The sequence below is a fragment of the Drosophila hydei genome, unplaced genomic scaffold (genome assembly GCF_003285905.1).
Source record: "Drosophila hydei strain 15085-1641.00,03,60 unplaced genomic scaffold, DhydRS2 tig00000060-arrow-pilon, whole genome shotgun sequence".
In the NCBI taxonomy this organism is placed as follows: Eukaryota; Metazoa; Arthropoda; class Insecta; order Diptera; family Drosophilidae; genus Drosophila; species Drosophila hydei.
The window spans coordinates 6,457,050-6,470,173 of NW_022045656.1; the positions used below are offsets into that span (position 1 = coordinate 6,457,050).

Below are 13,124 nucleotides of genomic sequence, written 5' to 3' on the forward strand. Positions count from 1 at the left end.
GACGTTTTTTTATATCAAATCTACGTAGAGAGGAAGAGAGAGAGAGGTTATTGCCCGAAGCAGCTAAGAAAATAAAGAAGTTAAAGATACTTCAAAAATAAGGTCAGCACTTCAGCCAACAAGAGCCGCACTTGGCCAAAATACAAAGAGGTTTTCAGTGGCAAAGAGATGTAATGTAAAGAGAGAGTGAACTAAAAGAGAGAGAGAGAGAGAGAGCATCACGTGGTTCGGTGACTGCGAGTGAATATAAAAAACAAAAACAAACAAAAAACGTAAAAAAAGCAAAACCAACAAATCGAGTTTGACAAAATCCCCAGATATTCCAAATTAACAAACGCCTATTCCCGCCCTTTCTTGTTTTGCAAGTTTTTCTTTATTAGCATGCGAATGTGCGTCTATGAGTTACGTCGATCTAATAAACTCGGTTTTATTCACTTTGCAGACATGGAAAATTTCGCATTCTTGAGTACATTAGACTAACTCTTCCCCCAAAAGTACGGTCACATCTGGGGTAGAGAGTTGAATTTAAGACTTCTTCTCGCGTAGAGCAAGTCAAAAACCTTCCAGATTCTCAGCAGCTTATAAGATTTCTTGATTTTATGACTTGAGTTCTTTTGTTTTGTTTCAGCTTCAGCTTCAGGTTCAGCTCTGGGCTTGGTCTGTGCCTGGGCTTTTGCCTGTCTGGTTTTGCGATTTGAGCGCTTCTTCTTCTTGTTGTTATTCGCACGACGTCAGCGCTAAAAATTTCCATATAAAAGCCGCCAGCAGCGGCATTGTCAGTTTAGTCGATTTGGTGTTTTATCGCGCCGCGTTCGTTGCTTAAGTCTTTCGTTTTTTGTGCTGTCTTCTACCGTTGCTGACTAATCTGTGACTGTGCTTGGTGAATATTTGTAGTTGAATCTTTAGTTGGACTGAGTTTATCAACATGAAGTACGCTGTCCTCGCTCTCGCCCTCTTCGCCGTTGCCTACGCCGCTTCCGGTGAGTACGATGGATGCGTCATCAGCGCTTAGAACTCTTGATAGACTCCACTAAGTATTTACTAAAGTTGGCAGCTCAATGCCGCAATTACATCATCGCCTATTAAATTCGCGTTACGATTATTAGAAAACAAACTAAAACTCAAACTCAAACTCAAGCCCAACGATTGTTATTATCGTCTTCATCTTGACTCTATGCGTCATTAGCGCCTTTGAAGACGTGTATGCTAATACGTTAATGTGATAAAAAAAGGTTCAGCTGCGCAGAACATCCATATATATAGTCGCATTTATGTATTTATAAATTTGAGTAAATACAATATATTGTTAATTTAAGAAAATACAAAATTCGTTGTCTAAAAACAAATAATTAATAAAACAGGTTCAATGAAACTCAATAGCTGTGGAGCCAACTCAAGATCATTTCATAAAAACAATTATATATATTATAAATTTATTTTGCTTAGTCATTTTGCACACAATTATAATACATTATAATGCGTACATATAATAATTATAACTAATAACTTGAAGACGTTTGCTATATTCTATTAGAGGATGGTTGGCAATGAAAGCAAGTTGACTGAAACTATGTAAACTTATTGTGCTTCAGTTTATGGCTTATATTATTAGAATTTCTATATTGAAATACTATATATTAATTAATATATAACAAACTTTTTTCAATAATACCTAAAATCAAGTCTTATATGAACAGTTGTTCTTAACTCTTAATATTAACTCTTAATATTAACTCTTAATATTGACTCATCAGAGAGACTAGAGGGAAACAAAGGCATCATTTCCGTTTCATTACACTAGAAGTTTAATTTGATAAAGTTTTGAGAGATTCATCTTATACTACAATCTCTTATAACTATGTCGAAGAGCATATTCAAGCTTCGGCTTGTCAAGCAAACTTTTACATTCATTCCTTCATTTAATGGTTATTTATATTTGAACAGCTCAAGGCTTAGTGAATTGAGAACGTTTATGTGCCTGATAAGGATCACTTTGCTTTCAGACACATTTCATTTGACGTTATTAAAACTACATTAAAGTCAACTTTTAATATGCTCAGTGACTAATACAAATTAAGTGCTATAATTAGCCAATTTGCATCAGCCTCTGCACAGCTAGTATGCCTTTCCTGCTTCTGCAATATGGCAAAACCGAGCTAATCTTGTTTAACTCCAATTATTATTAGCAGTTAGTAGTAGTTAGCATTGATTTTAATCAAGTGGACTTTAAAATATTTAGAATTCAAACAGGTTTTTTATATTATACTCAAACAAAAAATTGTTTACTTTGGAAATTTTCCTAGAGCATAAAGTAATATTTTAGGTTTTATTTTAAAACATAATAATGACAATAAAATATTCATAATAATTAAAAATAAGCATATTTTATATATTGTTTTATTGTAATATTAAGAATTTGCTTCATATTAATTTTATATTTTTATTATCTTTTTAAATACTTATAAATTTGTTCGCTTTTTATATAAATTGTTAAAAAATTTATGATAAAGTATTTATTAATTATTATTATTTTATAATTATATTATGTTAAATATTTATGCATAATTATAATTATATAATTATATTATACTATTTTTAATTTTGTTAAATATTATTTTTTATAATATATTTCATTATTATATTATGAATTATATATATTAAAGGAAGAGTCATTTATTTTTTATTTAAAAGAATTTTAAATCAACTGCTGAAAAAGATAAAGAAAGTTATCATTCATACAAGTCGACAATTGTATATTCATTATGAATTTTGAGAAAGTTAAAACCTTTTTTGTCCGAGCTCTTTCTCTATGCACATTATGCACATTCCAATAGATTTATATCTAATCTCTACAATATTTCACAGATGCTGGCCAATATGTGCCCAAGGCCATCTATACATTGGACTCCGAGGGCCATAAATCGAATGTGTATCCCGTTAGTGCTCGTTTGCTGAGACGTTTGCGTCGCCAGGTGTTCTCCTCGTCATCGTCTTCGTCGTCATCGTCGTCTACGAGCGGTGGCACTACCATCGTCTCCTCAACCCATCACGTGCAGCAGCCCGATGGCTCGACCGTCAGCGGTGGAGCCTTTCAGCATATCGTACAGTGCGTAATGAGTCGAAAGTAGAAAGCAAGTTTCCATATGACAATATATATATATTTATGTTTCAGGCCCGACATCACCATCGGACAGCGTTTCGGTGAGGATTCGGCCTCTGACTATAATGCGCCAGTGGCAGGCCTTTCTGCACAGGCTGCAGGCAACCAGGGCGCCTATAATACAGGCGCCTATAATACAGGCGCCTATAATACAGGCAGCTACAACAAGCCTCAAGGAGTTGTGATCAGCTACACTGACACCCAGGATGCGCAGGGCAACAGGCGGCATCATGAAACCCATGGCACCATTGGCAGCGATGGCAAATGGAAATACGACCAGACGAGCTACAAGACGAAGACGAACTAAGTGCCAATCTCCCACCTCCCAACTACCACTGTCCCCCTGCCCCTTCCCACCCACACTCACACACACAGAATTATTGTCTGTGGCCTACTGATGTGTAATAAAAAGTGAATACACAGCCACAGTGTTTCGTTTGTTTTCGTTCAAAGGTCATTCAATTGCTTGCAAGTGGGCGTGACCCACCCAGCGCCTCTGTTGCATCAGCTGCCTTAGGCTTGTGCGTGGCACACACTTTAGATGATTGCAACCCGCCCGCTTGGTGAGCGGCTGCTGTTTAATCTCTCAAAAAGTGCACAGCCTGCTCCACTGGGCACAAACAATGACAGAGTGGGCGTGTGCACATATGCAGTGTGCAAAAAGCCAGTGTTGGTAAATGGTGCACGTCGGTCGAGCGCCTGCTCAACCAAGCGGAACTACCTGAGCAGGCTTCTAACGCTGATTAAAACCACGACTAGTGCCGCAATGACAAATGGCAAACTATGATGTCAGGCCTTCCGAATGGGCGTCGGCCAGGGGGGCGTCGTAGGTGGCATGTGGCTGGGCATGTAAATCAAAAGATGCAGCAGCCACGACAAGATATGAATATGTTATTTGCTTGGGGAATTGCTCAAGTCTCAACAGGTACACGCACTTTGGCACCAGCTCGCGCTGGTTAAGAATTAGCAGCAGCCAAAGTTCAACTGAAAAAGAGTTAACAAAGCATAGTACGCTCGACTGAGGAATACCCTGTATTAAAGCGATTAGCTAGTTCAGTTTATAATGAAGGGCATGACACTTAACTGAACTCACTGTACTTACATTGAGCTCAGATATCTTATATTGATCGACTAAAAAGTACCCTGCATTGTAGAGCATTAGTTAAGCATACTCATCTCGCTTAACAGTTTTCCGTCAGTATTATGAGTTATCATAGTGTATTGATATACATAATACCCTGCATTACAGTGCTCAAATTTAAGCACTTGTTAAATTATGATTAAGTATTCTATATTCTCGGCTGGGATGGGATGGTAGTTCAGGTAGTTTAGAGCTCATAATTTAAGGACTGAAACTGGTAGTTCCTAAATTCGCTAGAAGCTCTCTAAATATTGAGCATCTTGTAATCCCCTCTGTGGGCAGGCAAACCGATTAAGTGCCTAGGCGCGAGAGTCCGTTCCATTAGGTCTTCAGTCCATTTTTATATAGTCTTAAAAATTGTAAAACATAATCTACAGCTGTAGCCCGCTCGATCAGGAAGAAGTAATGATATTCGACTATTAATCATACAACACGATCTCAAAACTTTCGAATCTTAGTTTTTATAAACTTTGGTTTTATTCTCTCAAAATGTTCCCTCGTAAATACTCAACTCATCAGTCGTGTATACCCCTTTGGATGCATAGGTTTACAGGACTTTCAACAGCTTTCCACCCGCCAGAAAAGTTTTCGCAACTTCGCTGGCTGTCGACTCGGCGCACGGCTTTTCAAAAAGTTTTTAATTATTATAATTAATTACTTTGATCTCTGCTGCCGCAACTGTTTTGCTCCGCAGCTATGGTTGCCTGTTGGCGCATCTATTAATTTACTTGATTATGTTGGGGTTTACGGGTAATTCGTTTAGATGTCTTCTGCCTTCAGCCCACTGCCTTCTGCCCTCTGCCATGTGTTTCCAAGTACTCGTTTCTGCTTCGCGCATATGTGCGTCGTCTTTTATTATAATTTATTCCACGTTGTCGTGAAAGTGTAATGAATTTAGCAGCGCATGTATTAAATCAAATTCTCTACATGGTTTGCTTTCCGAATTTCATACTCTTCGCTCAATGCTGACAATTTTTGCTCACCTATTTCTACTTAAATACTTTCCACTTTGATCCAATTTCTATTGAATATATTAGCCTTTTATGATTCACTTCTCTTACAGCTTTATTTTGTATTACACTTCACAGAACTTGTACTTTCATAAAGTTTATAGATGAGCGCATGATATTTGAGCTGAGCATATTTCAATGAGCTAAAAGGAGGTCTTGTCTTATACTTATAACTTTTTGAGCTTAATTTACTTTTTCTTTAAATTTAATTTCAAGTAGCAATAGACAATAGCAATAGATATATTCAATATACCCAAGAAAGTTATAAGCATAAGATGTTACAGCTAGGAATATTAACTTCTTTCACCTGTTTAAAAAATACTTAAATCAAATGTCCTTAGATCATAAAGGGCAGACAATCACACAGGCTTTTGATGTCAGCATGGGAAGGAATAGCCCTTGATTGTTGAACAACTTTAATTACCTTATTTATCTATATAAAGTATAATTTATGTCGAACATTTTGCTATATAAACTGCTGAATAGATAGCTGCATAAAATAGATAGATACAACTTATATATATTATGTATATATATGAAGTGCAATTTATGATTTAAATTTCCAAGATGATTTCATATTATATATGGAGCTAAATAGATAGATAGAAATAAATTACTTATAAAACTAAATATCATAAATAAATTTAAATAAGTTGCAAGTCAATAAAAAATAAAAATATTATCAATAAGAATTGCTACTTAGATAAATCCTAGATAAGTTCTCTAACTGATTGGCCAGCTGAAACATAACAATCCCTATATATGTATATCTTATATCAAGCATATTTATCTATCAAAAGTTATTTATTTAATTATTAACTATTTGATTGACATTTTATAGTTTGCAAAGTTCACTCAATTTAGACGAACTCATCGCATGTAAATTGGGATTGTTGTTTTATGTGTTGCAATTGTCAGCAAACTTTTGGGCCTTTTGTGTGGGGCAGCTCGTCGCTAGGCAAGAAATGAAAGGCAATTTGATGGAACTGTCATGAGCCCAGCGGCTGGGGAGAGAAAAGCTCTGGCGAGCATCGAAATGCTCGAGTCGCCACAATACGGGGCATACGCAAAAAGCGCATAGCTGCGGTCGTGTTCTGAATTTTTATGAAACGAGATTGGCGGTGGCACAAAAAGCGGGCCACTCTCTGATTGATGGGGAGTCAAGCGGAGACAACTTGTAGCTGGGGCATGGAGCGCAACAAATTAAGCAACTTGTGTGGTCTCTCTGGCCACCGCCGAAGACGCCACCTGGCCAGAAGACTCCAATCGAACGATCGCTAACTCCAACTCCAACTCCAACTCCATTTGCAGGCGATGCCAAATTCAGTGTACAAAACCCAACGCCGACTGCCGCCGGACACGAGCGCCGATGCCGATGCCGATGCCGATGCCAATGACGTTGGCGATTCCTACGCTGGCCAAGTGACATTTTATTGGCGTCCGAGAGCAAGAAGGCCACGTTTTTGCTATTTAGAGGCATGAAAGCAGCGGCGGGTCCTCACATGGATAATTGACAACAGTTAATTCCATTGAGCAGACGCCGATATGCCAGCGAATTTAATTATTGGATCGCCGATGTGGATGCCGATGAATCTGGGTGGGCGGCAAGGCTACCCCAAATCGAATGTTTTCTGTCACTTTTTCGACCTGCCTGCTGCCTCCCGCCTCCTACTTCCCCCTCGTGCATGAATACTCTGCAATCTACGAGCTGCAAAACAAACAACCTGTCCAAAGCAGAAGTCGCAATAAAACAACAGCAAACAAATCAAAAAACTGTTGACAAATTTTTGCCATTTCAGCGCAGCAACTGCAGATGCAGATGCGATGCGAAGGCAGCTGTGGATGAGGAGCAACAACGAAAAAGGAAGACCATAAAAAAGGAGAGCCTGTCGTTGGCATCATCATCGGAAGCGGAAGCATAGGCAAATTGTGATTTCTGTTCAGCGCAAGGACAAGGCTGTGGATGCGGATGTGGATGAGCCAAGTGGCATTTGCCGCGGGGAATGGTACTGCATCTCGTTTACTGTTGACTTAAATCGTTTAGGTAAAGTTAAACAACTTGTTCGCTTAATTGTTAAACAATGCTCGGCCAGACGAGCCAACTGTGAGCGATCCAGGCACCGTGCCCAGGTCCGACTGATGTCCGAATAATTGATGAGCGTAGACCGGAGAGCGGGCAACAATCGGAAAAGCAAATGCAAATGCAAATGATTTGTCCCAGTGCTTTAAGCGTTTTTGATTATGCAAACAAGAATATTTTTCACATTGAACGCTTATCAATCGATTTTCTTATTAATAATAAAAGAACGAGCTTCATGTCTTATTTGACTATGTGAAAATTATTATTTGTAGAACAACTTTGCAGTTAAAAAAAAATATTTGTAGAGCAAATTTAAAGAGAATTATAAATAGAAAAACATACTTTATCTTATATACATCTTCTTCTGATATGAATACATAGAAACAGCTTCAACGTCTCATGGTTCACTATCTACATACTACATATATTACTTGCTCCTAACCAATAACTAAATCTATTCTTTGGCTTAGAAAAAAAAGATTTTTTTATGTTTTTTTTTTATATAAAGAATTGCCATATAATTCATGAATAAATTAATAAAATGTATATTCTTAAGTTTCTTTTTCAAATTATGTAGAGTTATAAGAAATGTAGTCAAATCGATGTATAATTTTATTGCTTTGTTAAGGCTTGAAGTCTGACCTTTATGATTATATAACTGTGCCTGTTGCACTTATATACATATATATGTGCTATAAAAATGTATAAAATTTTGTGAATTATTTTAATTTCTTAAAATATATGAAAATCTAGAGCAAGGCACTGCAAATCTGTGAAGTGAAGAGAAATACTCAAATATGTTTTATACTAGACTAAGAACGTTGCTTTTGTCTGTAAATGTGCAACAAGAACTTCAAATCAAATTTATATACATATTTATACTTGTTATTAAATATAAAAAAACCTCAGTATTCCAATATGAAATAGTAAATACTAATATTTAAACATTTTCATGCTCTAAACCTATAGTATTTAAAAAAAAAAAACATTTTTTTAATATTATTTTATTATTTTTAATATTTTAAAATGTTATCAATATATACACAATTACATAAATATTAATATATAGCAGGTAAGCGCTTTAAATATTTATTGAAGCCATAATAACAACAAATATAAAGTTCAAGTTATTCTGATTAAATTGATCCTTTTCAAAGTTTTCTATACAAAATGCTAAAATTTGGGTAGCAAACTTTAATTGACATTTGTAATGAACCATTTTATACAATATGTGCACTTTCTGACATTTAGTTATTTGTTATTTTTTGGCAGTGAAAGGAACGGTAAGTGCATCCCTTTAGCTAGTGCCCGAAAGGGTGGAATCCGACCCAAAGTACAGCGTCATAAACAACATTCAGCATCCAGCAGCCGCATCGGCAGCGACATCGACATCTACATATGCGCATACTATCTACCAGAACGTATTTGGATTTTCCTTGACGGCCACCTGGGAATTCCCGCCTTCATTCATCCACCTACTCCGGCGTGGCATTTCTCTGCGGCAAGCGAAATCGTTGACAATGCGAACCAGAGAATGAAAAAATACGTATGAAATATAAAACCAAATTTCAAGTTCATGACTCTGGAGAGTTTTATTTTTTGTAGAGTTTCTCCCAATCGACAACATGTTGCAGCAACTTTTTTACTTAAACTTTATTTCTTAAAGATCTTCATAAAGATCACATTTATTTTTCAATTTATTCAAATTTAAAACATGAAACATTTTGATTTATAAGGACAATGAATAAATAATATTAAATTTGTTTCATTAATTATTATTAAATCGAACTTAAATGTTTATGCAATTCTCCAAAAAATTCAGTTAATATTAGGCTTAAAGTACAATAATAATCTTAATAGATAAAAAAATTGGTTTATTTATGATTTAAATTTCATAAAATTTTTTTAATTTATTTGTTAGCAACTAATTTGTAAAATTTATATATAACTATTGCATAACTACACATATGTTTTTAGTTTTCAATTCGAACCAAACTGAAAAGTCCATTAAATAATGTTAAATAACTTTTTAAGGTTATAATTATTATATGTTCAGTACTAAATTAAATTAAATACTTATAAATATTCCCTTAATATATTAAAAATAGTTTAAGCATCTTGAAAATTCAATAATATTAAAAATAAAACAATATGTTTCAGTTTCTCCACTGAAACTTTATTGAACATTTTTTTCATTAAGAATTTCAAATAATTAGTTCAGTTATTATATTTCTGTTATTATATATTTATATTTATAATTACTCAAAATAATTTCTATTAAAAGTTTTTGACTAACATGAATTATTTTGTATTTACTCAAGTAAAATAAGACTTGATTTTAGTCAAGCACTACAAATATTATATTTTATATTAAATATATTTAACAACAGCCCAAAATTGTGCTTTATTGTTGATTGCTAATAGTCTAGAAATCATTGTATATATTATAGTATATCTAAAGCTTAGACCATTTGACCATGTGTAATCCCAAGTCATTCGAAACTTCCCACGCAGAGCGCGCGCGTCGATAAAGCAGTGTTCACAGTTCTCTTCCTGTTACGCGCTCTCTTACAGCTGAATATTCGCTCTTAGCGAGTGCTCAAGCTTTGTCTTATTGGTGATTGGAACTTTTGCAGTCGCATAAGAAAATCCAATGGCCACATCCCATTTTGTTTGCCTAGGATTCAATATAAAAATGTGATAATCCAGAAATGTCCAATTCCTCGAAAGGCAAAGAAGTTTCTTATTTAAATATTCAAACAGCTGCACAGCGCAAATGAATATATTTATTCATTTTAAATTCCAAACACTTGAAGCAGAAGCAACTTAAGCCCGATGCAAATGCGATTGAATTATGTACGCGAAAGCTCATAAAAAATTTGTCTGCAACATTTTTATTTATTACGGTAACTTTACAACTAGAAACAAAAAAAAAAACCAAAAAGAAATGAAAATGAAAATGAATATTTAAAAATTCAAATGCATTCTACGATTTTTTTCTTCTCATTTGCTAAAACAAATCTGTGGGGTTGTCAGAGTACGTTCGTAGGCAGATAGTCCTGAAGGCCAGGGCAATGGCAATGGTATTAAAAATATATTTATTCTACCTCTTCGCTCAGTTAATTGAATTGTGCTCGCAATTCAACGTCAAAAATTTTCCACTTTTTTTAACAAAAACAAAACAAAAATTTCATTGTTTGCATATTTAATAAAGCTAATCAAACACGTCGACTGACTACGCCCTGGCCAACCGAGTGTTGGTGCGAGGGGCGTGAGGGTTGTTCTATGATACCTTCTGAATAGGTAGTTCCGGCTCAGCAACAACGACAACGACAACAACAACAACAGCTGGTAATTTATTGCCAAGTACTCAAGGACGTGCACTCATAATAATAAAAAAAAATAAAAAAAAATATATATATATGTGCTGCAGGACTGTGAAAAACACAGCGGGAAACCGCGTGGCAGTCAAACTAATTTGTTGTCATTTTTATGCGACAAAAGTGAAAACAATAATAACAACAACAACATCAGCAGCAGCAGCAGCAAATTCATGGCATAAAGAGATCTGTGCAGCTGCCATGAATCCATTAGCATCTAACGGAAATATTCTTTTAGTTGTTCCAAGCAGAGCTACATGTTTCTGTTTAATAGGTGTGTAGTGCAAACAATCCAGATATATCAAAAAATAATTGTGGCAAGAATTTTATTCTGACTTATAGAGAAATAGTTTATTCAAGCAAGTTTTTGGCCTTTGAAAAAAATAGAGAGAATTTGATTTAAATTTATATCTAGATCAAATATAGTTGTCTATAAAAAAAAATTATACATAAAATATATAACAAATGTTTCATATTTTAAATTTAAAATAAAGAAATAAATAATAAATAATTATTAATTATATTATATTCAATTAATTCAATATATTTTAAATAACACTTAATTAAAAGATATATTAAATTAAAAATAAATTTGAAAAATTTTAAAAAGATTTGAAATTTTTTATATTAATTTATATATATAATAATAATTTATATATATATAATAATAATGATATATATAATAACAATGATTTATTTATTTAATATATATATTTATATTTCATATTTAATTTACTTAAATAATATATATTATAATAATATACATTAAATTAAAAATAAATTTAAAAAAATTTAAAAAGATTTGAAATTTTTTATATTAATTTATATATATAATAATAATTTTTATATATATAATAATAATAATAATATATACAATAAAAATGATTTATTTATTTAATATATATATCTATATTTCATATTTAATTTACTTAAAAAAATTAAACTATATATAAACTTTAAAGAAATAGTAAGATTAAATTTGATAAAAAGTCACCGTAGAAAAAAACACCTCAAAAAAGATATATCAAAATTTTAAAACTATTTCTAAAAAACGCAAAGCACAGGCTTTAAGGCATCTCCTTGGCGTTGACTTTGGACTAGATTTCCTTATTTGATTTTAGCTTAATTTAATTCAATATATTTACAAAATATTCAAAGAATTTGATTTGTATTCATACGATTTTTCATTATGTTCTGTTAAGGGTTTTTCTTCAACAAATGTGTGAATTTAAAGTTGTGAATTTAAATAGCTCATCTTAATGTTGGCTTTCAACTGCATTGAAATTAATATAAAGACATTAATAAAGAACTATTCCTATATTTAAGCATATTTTTAAAATCCAACCAGTGTCTGCAAATATATTTATCTTAACTGTCTGTTTGGTGGGCTTGATTGCCACTTCGCCCCTGCTGTATAGGTCACATGAAAATGCTTAACCGATGCTTATCCCAATTAAAGGAAATCAACTGAAAAACTGCAACCGCAAAAGCCGAAGTCAACAAATGCTCGCAATTAGCGCGCCGCACAAATTTTGAGTGTGTTTACAATCGACGGAGTGGGAGGGCAGAGCTATGTGATGATGATGATGCAGGTATGGGTATGGTCTGGGAGGGGGCAGGCCGAAGCAGCCCTTGCCCGGATCTGGCCGGCATAGCGCGCATATGGAAGGAAATTGATGATGTGAGCAAGTGGCACGTAATCAATTTGGCAGCGCCTCATTTCAAATGCGAATTTAAGATGCCATTGTTGCAGTCGCCCCGGCAATCGCATCCCCTCGACTTGCCGAGCTGCGGAGCTGCCAAGCTGAAGCCGGGGGTGAGTTGTCCAATCGGTCGCATTGTTACAGAATGTTCATAAATATCTGCAACATATGCGCAACAAAACGCAGCGAGACTCCAATTGGAAAGCAACTTGCAACAGCATCAAGACATGATGATGAGCCCGGCTTCCATTCCATTCAATTTTCTCATGCTGAAACTTTAAATTTTCCGTAGCTGCAAAGACCTGGAACATTCATTTCATTTGGAATATTGTAAGTCGGCTGTCTTTTATGTTCCTAATGTCACATAAACAGTGCTTAATAATGCACTAACCTTCGCGTATCTTCACTAACCAAATAAACCGACAAGCCGAGCCCCCACACACATGCAAACAGCAGAGCGTTGGGAGCGGATCTGAAATTGGGAATTGGGTTTGGGTTAAGACTGCCTCGTCGACAATGATTAATATTTAATTCGTGTGCGTTTGGATATTTTTCCACTTTGTATTTTGGGCAAATTTAATGGCTGACAGAAGACAGAAAACAGAAAACAGAAGAGTGAAGATAGAAAGTGGAATGGAGCAGGGAGATGA

The 13,124-nt window shown here is 34.5% G+C and overlaps 1 protein-coding gene across 1 annotated transcript; it reads left to right on the forward strand.

The window, feature by feature from the left end:
- Nucleotides 1-772: 772 nt before the first annotated feature.
- Nucleotides 773-3,582, forward strand: LOC111600591. The gene is made up of 3 exons (XM_023316783.2): nucleotides 773-980; nucleotides 2,866-3,106; nucleotides 3,173-3,582. Exons 1-3 carry the CDS (start codon nucleotides 926-928, stop codon nucleotides 3,465-3,467), a joined length of 591 nt encoding a protein of 196 aa, XP_023172551.1. The 5' UTR covers nucleotides 773-925; the 3' UTR covers nucleotides 3,468-3,582.
- Nucleotides 3,583-13,124: the final 9,542 nt, after the last annotated feature.

Bases quoted from the DNA above. Each gene is read 5' to 3' on its own strand.
- LOC111600591 (XM_023316783.2), top strand. From the start codon at position 926: ATGAAGTACGCTGTCCTCGCTCTCGCCCTCTTCGCCGTTGCCTACGCC. The intron at 981-2,865 runs GTGAGTACGATG...AATATTTCACAG, and splicing joins CGTTGCCTACGCCGCTTCCG to ATGCTGGCCAATATGTGCCC. The intron at 3,107-3,172 runs GTGCGTAATGAG...TTTATGTTTCAG, and splicing joins GCCTTTCAGCATATCGTACA to GCCCGACATCACCATCGGAC.